At 35.6% G+C, this 11,172-nt stretch overlaps 1 protein-coding gene across 1 annotated transcript; it reads right to left on the reverse strand.

Moving 5' to 3' along the window:
* Positions 1-452: 452 nt before the first annotated feature.
* LOC149247668 (uncharacterized) lies at positions 453-3,919 on the reverse strand. The gene is made up of 2 exons (XM_089455919.1): positions 971-3,919; positions 453-841 (listed from the first exon to the last, which is right to left on the reverse strand). Exons 1-2 carry the CDS (start codon positions 3,900-3,902, stop codon positions 486-488), a joined length of 3,288 nt encoding a protein of 1,095 aa, XP_089312045.1. The 5' UTR covers positions 3,903-3,919; the 3' UTR covers positions 453-485.
* Between the last annotated feature and the right edge of the window lie 7,253 nt (positions 3,920-11,172).

Genomic DNA, 11,172 nt, shown 5'->3' on the forward strand with positions numbered 1-11,172 from the left:
AAATAAAAATAAAAATATAACGATGAATAACATAATCTTGAATTTAGAAAAGGAAAGAATTATTATTGAAAACGAATTAAAATGTACCAAACTTCTTTAATTAATTCCAAAATGAAAAATCAATATACACAAATTTAATAACACCTATAACATGATAATATAATCACCACTCCCATCTCTACAATTATTATACCATATAAAACTGTAAATATACCGTTATCCTAACTATGATATTTCTTGAAATGTAATAAAGTTCCCTGTGATACCATATAAAATTGAGAACAGTTGATACATTAAAAAAATATGATAATTACCAACAGTTAACCGGTAAAAACGAGAATTTGAAATTTGAAAATGTCCACGGAAACTGAAACGCTACATTCAGGAAATAGGAAGTCCTACGAAGTAATAGTGTTCATGCCTTAATTTTTTTGGAAATAGAAAGGCCTGCCTAGAAATATTATTGATGCCCTATATATTATCACTCAATGATCGATGACCCGGTCTCTGCTGGGTGAAAGAAGCATGTCAAGAACTACGTTCATAGGTGGGCGGAGCCTGGGAGCAGATCGAGTGCAGAATGAGGCAATCTCCATCATCTTCACCATTTCATCTTTCATATTACCATGTAAACAAGCACCCTCACCACTTCTCAAATCCTGATCAATTATTTCATCCATTTTTCCTTCCTTCGTCAGCCTCTCAGCCCATGCAGGCAGATGTACGAATTTCTGATCGTCCTCCTCTACGACGGGGGTCTTTCCGCTTACCAGCTCTAACACCACCACTCCGAAGCTATACACGTCTTGCTTCGTCGATGCCTTCACGCCATACCCACACTCTGCACGTAGTATTAGGTATTAGCCTGACATGGGATATGATAATTATGTCTGCAACTAGACTTCATAACAGCAGCAAATTGATGGGCATGATTCTGTTTTATAAAGAGAAATGTATGGAAATTTAGTACCTGGAGCAATGTAGCCATGAGTCCCACCAAAGAGAGAACTTGATTCAGAATCTATTGATGGATTTTTCAATAGCCTGGCAAGTCCAAAGTCAGCGATGTGAGCCACATATTCATGGTCCAGCAATATGTTGGCAGACTTTATGTCGCAGTGGATGATTGGAGGTTCGCAGTCGTGATGTAAGTATTTAAGTCCCTCTGCCACTTCAACTGCAATGTTATACCGTGTCCTCCAGTCCAGCTTCTGATTCGGTTTCGATGCGCCGCCCAGAAATTCCCAGAGCGATCCATTGACCATGTAGTCGCAGAGAAGAACTGTTGCATCACGTGTAGTTATCAGGTCGCGAAGACGGAGAATGTTTCTGTGACGGACGTTCTTCAAAGCTTCGATCTCTTTCCTCATACTGCGATATCGATTGTCGTCGAGACGACGATTTGCTGCATTTAAGCACTTGGCTGCAAGGGCTTTGTCTTGTCCTGGAATCATCACCTTGTAGACCATGCCGGATGAGCCAGACCCGACGAGGTATTCATCGCTGAAGTTGTCGGTAGCTTCTATTATTTCTCTGTATTTGATTATACCTCGCCCATCTCCGGAAGAAATAGCCATTTCAGCGTGCTCGACATTTCTTCTTATCACGTATGTCAATGCGAGGATGAATATAGCTACGGTCGCGATACAAGCAACGCTAATCCCTGCCACTCCCACAGCACTCAATTGTTTCCTTTTACTTGCCCCTTCTGATTCTGAACAATTCATCACTGTCGGGGGTCCGCAAAGGCCTGGATTTCCCTCAAAAGCATTCTGCGGGCCTAGTGAAAATGCTCTCAATGAAGGAATTTCCCCCGTAAATAAGTTGAAAGAGAAGTTAAAATGATCCAGGCTAATCATGCCTGTGATAGATTGAGGAATATTGCCGGAGAGGTGGTTATGGGAGACGTCCAACGATTGAAGGAACATGAAGCTGCCTATCTCAGGAGGAAGAGATCCCGATAGAGTGTTCCAGCTTAGATCTAACCCATATTTGAGACTGGCTGCAAGCATTCCCAACTCTAAAGGAATGGTCATGCTCAATTTATTTCTAGCCAGGTATAGTTCGCTTAATTTTCTGCAATACCCCAGGGAACTGGGGATCCTTCCTGTTAATGCGTTTACACTCAAGTTTAGTGTGGACAAATTCATAAGATGGCCCAATGCTGCTGGCATGCTTCCTTCCAACGCGTTTCCACTCAAATCTAAAACCTCCAAATTAATTAAGTTCCCTATTTCTGGTGGAATGGCTCCACTGAGATTATTGCGGCTCAAATTGAGCTTTCCCAGATTTCTCAACTCTCCTATCTCGGGAGGAATGGCACCACTGAGATTGTTGTGGGCAAGGAGGAGATTTGTAAGGTTCTGCAACCGTCCAATGGAAGAAGGTATACTTCCATGGATGTTGTTGTAAGAAATCTCAAGGTAATACAAGGCCGAGAGCATAGAAATATTACTTGGTATGAAGCCCGTGAAGAGGTTGTTCTGCAGCCTGACGCGTTGTAGTGAGACACAGTCCTGTAGAAGGCCGGTGATGTTTCCCTCGAGCCGATTGTCGAACATGGCAAGCCGGGTCAACGACTTACCGCTGCATAACCCAGAAGGAATGGATCCGTTCAGTCTGTTGGAACATGAATCAAAAGCCTCGAGGTTGCTGAAGCTCCCAAGTGCAGGAGGCAGCGGACCTACGAAATTGTTGTTACTGAGAGACAACCTTGTCAGATTGGGAAGAAGGCCAAGTCCTTGAGGCAAGGTGCCTTCAAACTTATTGAATGATAAATCTAGGATCATTAGGCTTGTAAGACTGGCAAAAGATGAGGGTATCGGCCCGGACATATTATTAAAATAGACCTTGAAGAGTATTAAATTCTTCAGATTGACCATTTTATATGGTAGAGCTCCAGTCAGATTGTTGTTAGATGCATCAAATGCCTCCAACTTCAGCAGTGCTCTGAAAAGACCCGCAGGGATTGAGCCCGTAAGATGATTGTCATAAACCCATAAATGTCTCAAATTTTCCAACTGGGCTATCTCCCCTGGTATCGTCCCATGTAAGGAGTTGTCATAAACAGCAATGGATTCAAGGCTGCCGCAGTTGCCGATAGAGGAAGGGATAGTACCTGTCAAATGATTATTGAACAGAGACATCGTCACAAGCCTTTTCAAATTCCCAATTTCCCATGGAATCTCTCCTTGGAATCCGGAATTTTCGAAGAACATATGTTGTAGCTGACTGCAATTGCCAATCTCGGGCGGTAAAGAGCCGTTGAAATAGTTGGAGAATGTCGTGATTATTTGAACACTAGCAAGCTTCCCGAAAGAAGAAGGAATGGCACCAACAAGATTATTTTGATCTAAAGCGAGCATAGTCAGGCTGACCAGATTACCTAGTCCAGGCGGAATGAAACCAGAAATATTATTGGTACTGATATTCATAACAGTAAGAAGGCTGCAGTTCCCGATATGCGGAGGGATGAATCCTGTGAAGAAATTGTAGGCGAGATTGAGTTCTCGAAGATGTGTGCAGTTCCCTATCTGGACGGGAATAGCGCCCCATAACTTGTTGCCCGAAAGATCGAGTTTCTCCAGGGCAGCCATCATGCCTATTGCGCTGGACAGACTGCCAGACAGACCTCTGAATGGCAAGGAAATTGAAATGACCCTCCCTCCATAGGTGCTGCAGCGGACACCTTCCCAGCGACATGGGTCGACATCCGAAGAGCTGTCGTTTCTCCAGGTTGGAAGAACATTTGGAGTAACTGCAAAAGCTGACTTCATTTCTAAAAGCGCTACTCCGTCTGTGGACATAGCCTTAACGCAGTCGAATTGGCCAAAATACTTGACATGAGTAATGAAAACAATAAACATAATTAGACGCACAACATTATCTCCTCCCATTCTCATCCTTCTCGCTCTGCTGCTTGAATCATTAACCTTGAAGAAGATTATGACCAATTGGGTAAGTGAATCCGGTATATAAACTGTTCTACCTGTGGCTGGTATGTATGCCGGTCTATCTGTTGCTTGTGTACCAAAGAAAAACATAGACCGTGGCTTGTGTAGCAAAGAAAAACTATTTCTATTTTGACCAAATGCAACAGTTCTTGAGGGGAAAGGAAGCGTTAATGTTGTAATTACTATTGGCAGTTATATAATGCAACTCGGGAGAATTAATATGCTAATTGCTATTAGCAGTTAAATAAATTAAATGGCACCTAAATTCATTCCGATTAATTCAATAAAGCATGAATTCATAATATCAAAATACTTATTTCAATATATATATTTGCAGTTATTCAATTTTAAAAATTTTAAAATCTAACATATATAGCTCATATGGGTATATATTTAAAAAATACATGACAAAAATTTTTAATCAGGGAGATTTATTTGTATTTTATTAGATTTATTTCTATTTTATTATAGAGATTTTCAATCACTTAAAATATTGTGACAATATCGTGATTATCAATATCATATGTTTAAAAAAATTATAATTCACTTAATGTTTCACATTTTTTTAATTAATCAATTTAATTTAAAAAAAAACTATATCTCAGAAATAAATATTGATTTTTATATACTATTATAAATATTCCAAACTATTAACTTAAAATTAACTCCCAACCATTCACATAAAATTTTTAAATAATTAATTAAAATACTTAAGATTCTTTAGTAAAATAAACACCCCTAACAACTTAACCAACAAAAATTCATTTATCCTATGAAATTACCCCCAACGACTCTATGGATGGATGGAAATACCAAAGACAATACCGCAACGACCCTATGGATGGATGGTGAAATAGCAAAGACTTGAAAAGAGGCAATAATGAATGGGATACCCAAGATTTATAAAAGATATATAAAATTTAAATAGGTGATGAACGTCTTTATGATGAATATAGAATACTAAGTAAGATAATCATAGAAATGATGAATATAGAATACTAAGTAAGATAATCATAGAAATATATTGAGTTAAAATTCAAAATTTAAAATAGAAAGCTAATTAATTAAAATATTATTTTATTAATAAAAATAATTATTTTTTATTAAATAATGATTATATATAGTTTAATCATTATTATTTTTATGTTGATGATGTTGTTATGATGAAGACAAGAAGTTTAAGACTTTTTATGATCACTGTTTTATGATGGGTATGATATTAATATCAACAAGACTAAAGTCATGATAATTGAATACAGAAAGATCACCTATGGTTATGATAACTATTGTTTAAAGCAAGTTTTTTCTTATAAATATTTGGGTATAGACATTCCTCATCAGCTCAACTAAAATTATAGCATTGAGAAAATGATTATTGGAGGTTGGAAAGATTATTATTAGCTTGAAAACAATTGTAAGTCTGTGGATCTTTGTATCTAGAGTAAAAAAAGGGAGTAAAAAAATGTTCCTCTTTGAGACTCTCTTCACCCCATACAGATGTGAAGTTTGGGGTTGCAGTATATCCAAAGATTCGTGGAGAAAGATTGAGATGGTTCAAAAGAAATTCTTAACCTATAACCTCAAGATCAAGGGAAATACTCCCTATCCTATCCTAATGATCGAAGTTGGCTTTTCCCCATGGAAAGCACGACTATGTTTAGGTATTTGATATATAAGAAGAAGCTTTACACCATGGAATACAAGAGCCTTCCCAAGATTGCTTCCAACTTTAGTCAAAACCCCCACCTTCGCTTCAAGGGTGGGTGGCATAAAGATGCCGAGTCTTGGCTCAACCATTGGGGACCAAGGAGGAGATCACCATCAAAAGCAAGGATAGTGTCAAAGATACTATTACCTCCAAATTTAAGGATAAATTGTGGGATGATAAGGAGAAGATAAAAGGAAGCTAAGATATTATAAAGAGGTGACCAACCTCACCCTTGATAACTAGACTTATCTCTCTGTTTTGACTAGCGCTAAGAAAAAAATGAACATCACTAAGATAAGAACTATCTCTCATAAGCTTTGTAGTGAAACCCGGAGATGGTCTACTCCCAAGATTCCCTAAGACGATAGAATTTGTCAGCATCACCATACTAAGAAGGTGGAAGGTCAAAAACACTTCCTTTCCCTAACCTAAGCCAGTCACATCTCTTTCATTTCCCTAACCTAACCCACACTTCCAATCTTCTTGATTAAGTCAGCCCAAATATAGTGATGCACTTCTTTACCTTCTTTTTTATCATAAAAATAAAATTTTGAAGAATTGCAATTTTTTTTTGGTAGAGATTGAAATTGGTTTTAGTAGACGTTAATCCATGGTTACCAAATTCAGCAAAATAAAAAAAAATATATATATATTCGTAAATTCGTACAATTGGGCCGAATTATTCGTAAAAGATCGATTCGTTTTAAGATGCATCAAATTTATATGGCCGGGAGATGTTAAAGCAAACCAAACTGATTTAATAACCACGTTATCTTTTCGTAAATATTAAAAAAAAAACACTAATGGATTTCTTACAGCTCAGAGATAGGAATTATATGGGCGGGAGATGTTAAAGCACATTAAACAGATTTAATAGCCGCGTTCCTAACGGATTTCTCACACCTCAGAGAGAGGCAGCAATACAAGAGCATCGTTACTCCTATTAAAACTAAATTTGGTAGATTTTGATATATTAGAATTTTTTTTATATATATTAATAAAAAATTAGAGTATAATGATAAATTTTATTCAAATGAAACATTTTTAATCAAATTATTTCAATAACGTATCTTATTCGAATTGAAATTTGGTAACTACACTTTAATCATAATCATTATCCTATAAAATTAACTTTAGATTTATAGTAAAAAAATTTTACACTTTTTACTTGGTTATAGAGACAAAGTTGACACCATTTTTCGTTTCATCAGCATTATGAAGGCCAAAAGAGTTAACAAGGTCTTAGTCTAACTAGCAGGAGGAATTGCTCGAAAAGTTGTGGAAATTCCGATCATATTTAGAGAAAATCCGGCCAGGATTTTTGTAAATCCAAGTTATAGTTGTTAAACTTCAAAATTTTAGGTGTCCTAGACTTTTTTGATGGTGCTGAATCCATTTCCACTATCAAAAACATGAATCAAACACTACCTGTACAAAATTTTTTGAAATTATTTTACCCAAATTCCGGCCAATTTTAGCTTCAGTAAAAGACTCCCCTATCCAATCATTGAACCGTTCTACTAGAACTCAAATGTTTAACGCTTCAAACACGCCAGAAGTCAAATGTTTAACGCTTCAAACACGCCAGTCTCACAAGTGAAGGTAAAGTCTATGAACCCTTCAAACACGCCACCTACTAGAAGTCAAATGTTTAACGCTTCAAACACGCCAGTTCTGAAGTGAATAGCCATAAGGACGTTAGTGGGTGGACAAACGAGATGCACAGCTACCCTTATGCCTACCTTTGCGTTTGAAGAGATCTCACATATTTGGAGACTTTTGCGTTTGAAGAGATTTCACATATTTGGAGACTTTGACTCTGAAAAATATTTTACATATTTGGTTGTCTATAGGCATTATTATCTGAACCTATCCTGATTACAGATTTCGAAATATTTTTGAAATTCGACGGTCGACATTAAAATATAGACCTCCATTGAATTTCGAAACTATCCTGATAAGAATGGCCGGCATCATCTAATTGCTCATTGACGTGATTCATATACTATACTTTAGGTTCTATTTTAATATGGCAATATTCCTCCAATCGCTAATACATACGCTAGTACATACGTTAGCCATTGGTGATTGCAATTAGCAGTCCTTTAGCCATTACTGATTGCAATTAGCAGCCCTTTTTATTTGCCTAGCAATTACCTTCCCTTGTTTGTGAATCCACCCCGCCACCCTGCTGTAAGCGAATCGTTTCTATTTTTCTTGTTTGTGGACATTTCTGTTACCAAACCAGAAATAGAAAGATAGACTCTAAATATCCTGCATGGATTCATTTATCATTAATAACTATTTCCAGTTATCATACAGCTTTTAGTTGAGTTCAAATTTAGCAATATGTGCGAAATAAAATTATCATACTTCTAATTAGTATTATAAATATTGTTCTCGTCTATTTTTGGGGAGTCTCTATTTATGTTAAGAAAATATAGCAGAAAATATAATATTTTGGGTAAATAAAGGAAAATGAATAATGAGCGAGAACATGAACACAAAATATTTAAGTGGAAAACCTAATAGTGTATTGGAAAAAACCATGGGAAAAATCAACAATTCTTTTTATTGCTAGCAATAATAATTACAACTGCCTTAGCTAGTGAGTTCAACTCTCAATTAATGCTCAATGCTAAATGAACTTAGGAAATCTCGAGAATCCTTCATTACAATCTAGAAGTCTCTATTAAAAGTCTCTATTTATGTTAAGAAAAGATAGCAGAAAATATAATATTTTGGATAAACAAAGGAAAATGAACAATGATTGAGAACTGAACACACAATTTTATTGGAAAACCTAATAGTGTATTGGGAAAAACCACGGGAAAATATCAACAACTCTTTTTATTACTAGCAATAATAATTACAACTGCCTTAGCTAGTGAGCTCAAGTCTCAATTGCTCAATGCTAAACACTAAATGAACTTAATGTTATTTGTAGAACAATTCTCTAGAACCCTTCATTACAATCTAGAAGTCTCCATTACATTTTAGAAGTCTTCATTACATTTGAGAAGAGTATTTGAGACAAAAATAAAATTAAAAATATTTACACTCCTACTCAACCATATTTGAACTCACACTTAAATATTTGCATTCACTCTTAACCATATTTGGAATCACACTTAAGATTCTCCCACTCACACTTAAATAATATCTGGGGTCATTCTTAATTATATTTGGACTCACCCTTAACAATCTTCCACTTGAGGGCCACTAATCTTATCCAAAAAATCTCTCATCATCTTTGTATCAGATCCGCCAAGGTTCTACAAAGCTCCTTTTTATCTCTTAGCAATATTTCTGTTAACATATCAACTAGATTTTCTTTTGTGTGCATTTTCTCCAATTGCAGACCATCATATAGTACTTGGTGAACCTAATGATATCGAACATCAATATGCTTTGTTTTATATTGATATGTTAGGATCTATGCTAAGTGAATAACACTCCGACTATCACAATGCAACACACATTTGTCTTGTTTTATTTCCAAATTTTCTGGGAAGCGTTACATCCATAGAATATCCTTACAAGCAGTTGTTGCAACTATATATTCTGTCCCTTTTGTGGAGATATCTTCCAGCTTCTGCAATTTGGACATGCAAGACACTATGGCACCTACAAAAGTATATAAAAAATCAATGGTGGAAATTCTACTATCCACATCTCCCACCATATTTTCATCTATATAACCTTCATGTTTGGTATTATTATTATCAAAACATAAACAAAAAATACTAGTACCCTTGAGATACATGAAAATCCACTTTACCGCTTGCCAATGTTATTTTCCTAGATTTGTAAAACACTACTTACAACTCGCACTGAATGTGCAATATCTAGTTGGGTACATCAGGATACCAAATGTTGAAACATAAGGAGTCCTTTTCATTTTTCCTTTCTCATTATCATCACAAGGACATAATTCAATATTGAGTTTGGTGTTAGGTGCAATGGGTGTACCAACTATCTTGACATCCTTTATATTGAACCTGTCCAACACATTTTCAATATATTTTTCTTGTAATAGCCACAAATTTTTCTTCTTTCTATCATGTGTGATTATCATGCCCAATATTTTTTGTACTAGACCCAAATCTTTCATTGCAAACATGTTGCCCAAACACTTCTTCAACTTGTTGATCATGTTCTTATCATGTCCAATAATTAACATGTCATCCACATATAAAAATAATATAATGTATCTTTCTTCATATCTCTTAATGTAAACACAATGACCATTATTTAATCTTTTAAAATTGTGTTCGAACATAAATGAATCAAATTTCTTATACCATTAGTGTGGTCCCTGTTTTAGCCCATATAGGCTCTTTTTCAATTTGCAAACTAAATTCTCTTTAAAAAAATTCTTGAATCCATATGATTTCTCCACATAAATTTCCTCCTTCAAATATCCATGAAGGAAGGCTATGTTGACATCTAGCCGCTCACATTCCAAATTTAAAGCAACAACAAAACCAAGAATAACTCTTATGGACGACATCTTAATAATATGAGAAAAATTTTCATTAAAATCAATACCTTCCTTTTGTTCAAACCCTTTTACCAGCAGCCTTACATTGTACCTTTCTTTCTTCCCTTCACCCTCATGTTTAATCCTATACACCCATTTGTTTTGTAAGATGTTTCTTCCTTCTAGAGGCTTTATTATTTCCCAAGTTTTTCTTTTCAATAGAGATTCCATTTCTTCCTCCATTGCGTTGTTCCACTCTTTTGTATTTTCCATTTTACAAGCTTCCTCAAAAAATTCAAGTTCAGCTTCATCGGTTAGCAAAATATATTCTGAGGGTGGATATCTTTGTGAAGGTTTATGAGTCCTCATAGACCTCAAAACCAATTATGGCAATGTTTTTTTGAGTTGGACTTCTTGCAGAGGCTTCCACATGTTTTCTTCTTGTTGTTGTGCAGTATTTCCCACTTGTTGTTTCATACATTTTCAAATTTCCTACCCATCTTCTTGCAATGGTGGGATATCTATAAGAATGTTAAAAAATTTCTTTACCTATATATCACCTATATACGTTTTAAACATTTATAACTCATTAAATATAACTTCCCATCTTCTAATAACTTTATTTTTAAATGGATCCCAAAGACGATACCTGAAATCGCCCATCCACATATACTAAAAAAACGCACTTCGTGGATTTATCATCTAACTTACTTCTATTCTCTTTTGGAATATGCATAAATGCTTCACATCTAAAAAATTGAAGTGAGAATAATTTACCTTTTTACTAATCTAATCTTCTTCAGGAATTCCACCATCCAAGGTTGTATTAGGTGATTGATTTATAAGGTAACAGGTCATCCTTATTGCTTCTACCTAAAAACACTTTCCCATTCCTGAGTTGGACAACATACTCCTCACCTTCTCCATGATAGTATGGTTCATTCTTTCTACAACACCATTCTGTTGAGGAGTACTGGGGACAATATCTTCATGCTTTATGTAGAACCTATTGCAGTAATCCTTGTATG

This window comes from Pinus tabuliformis, chromosome 7, assembly GCF_031772625.1.
Source record: "Pinus tabuliformis cultivar Carrire ecotype Pingquan chromosome 7, CPIR1, whole genome shotgun sequence".
Taxonomy (NCBI): domain Eukaryota; kingdom Viridiplantae; phylum Streptophyta; class Pinopsida; order Pinales; family Pinaceae; genus Pinus; species Pinus tabuliformis.

Coding starts and splice junctions, on each gene's coding strand:
- LOC149247668 (XM_089455919.1), bottom strand. CDS start 3,902: ATGAGAATGGGAGGAGATAATGTTGTGCGTCTAATTATGTTTATTGTT. Junction 842..970: donor TCATGGCTACATTGCTCCAG/GTACTAAATTTC, acceptor TACTACGTGCAG/AGTGTGGGTATGGCGTGAAG.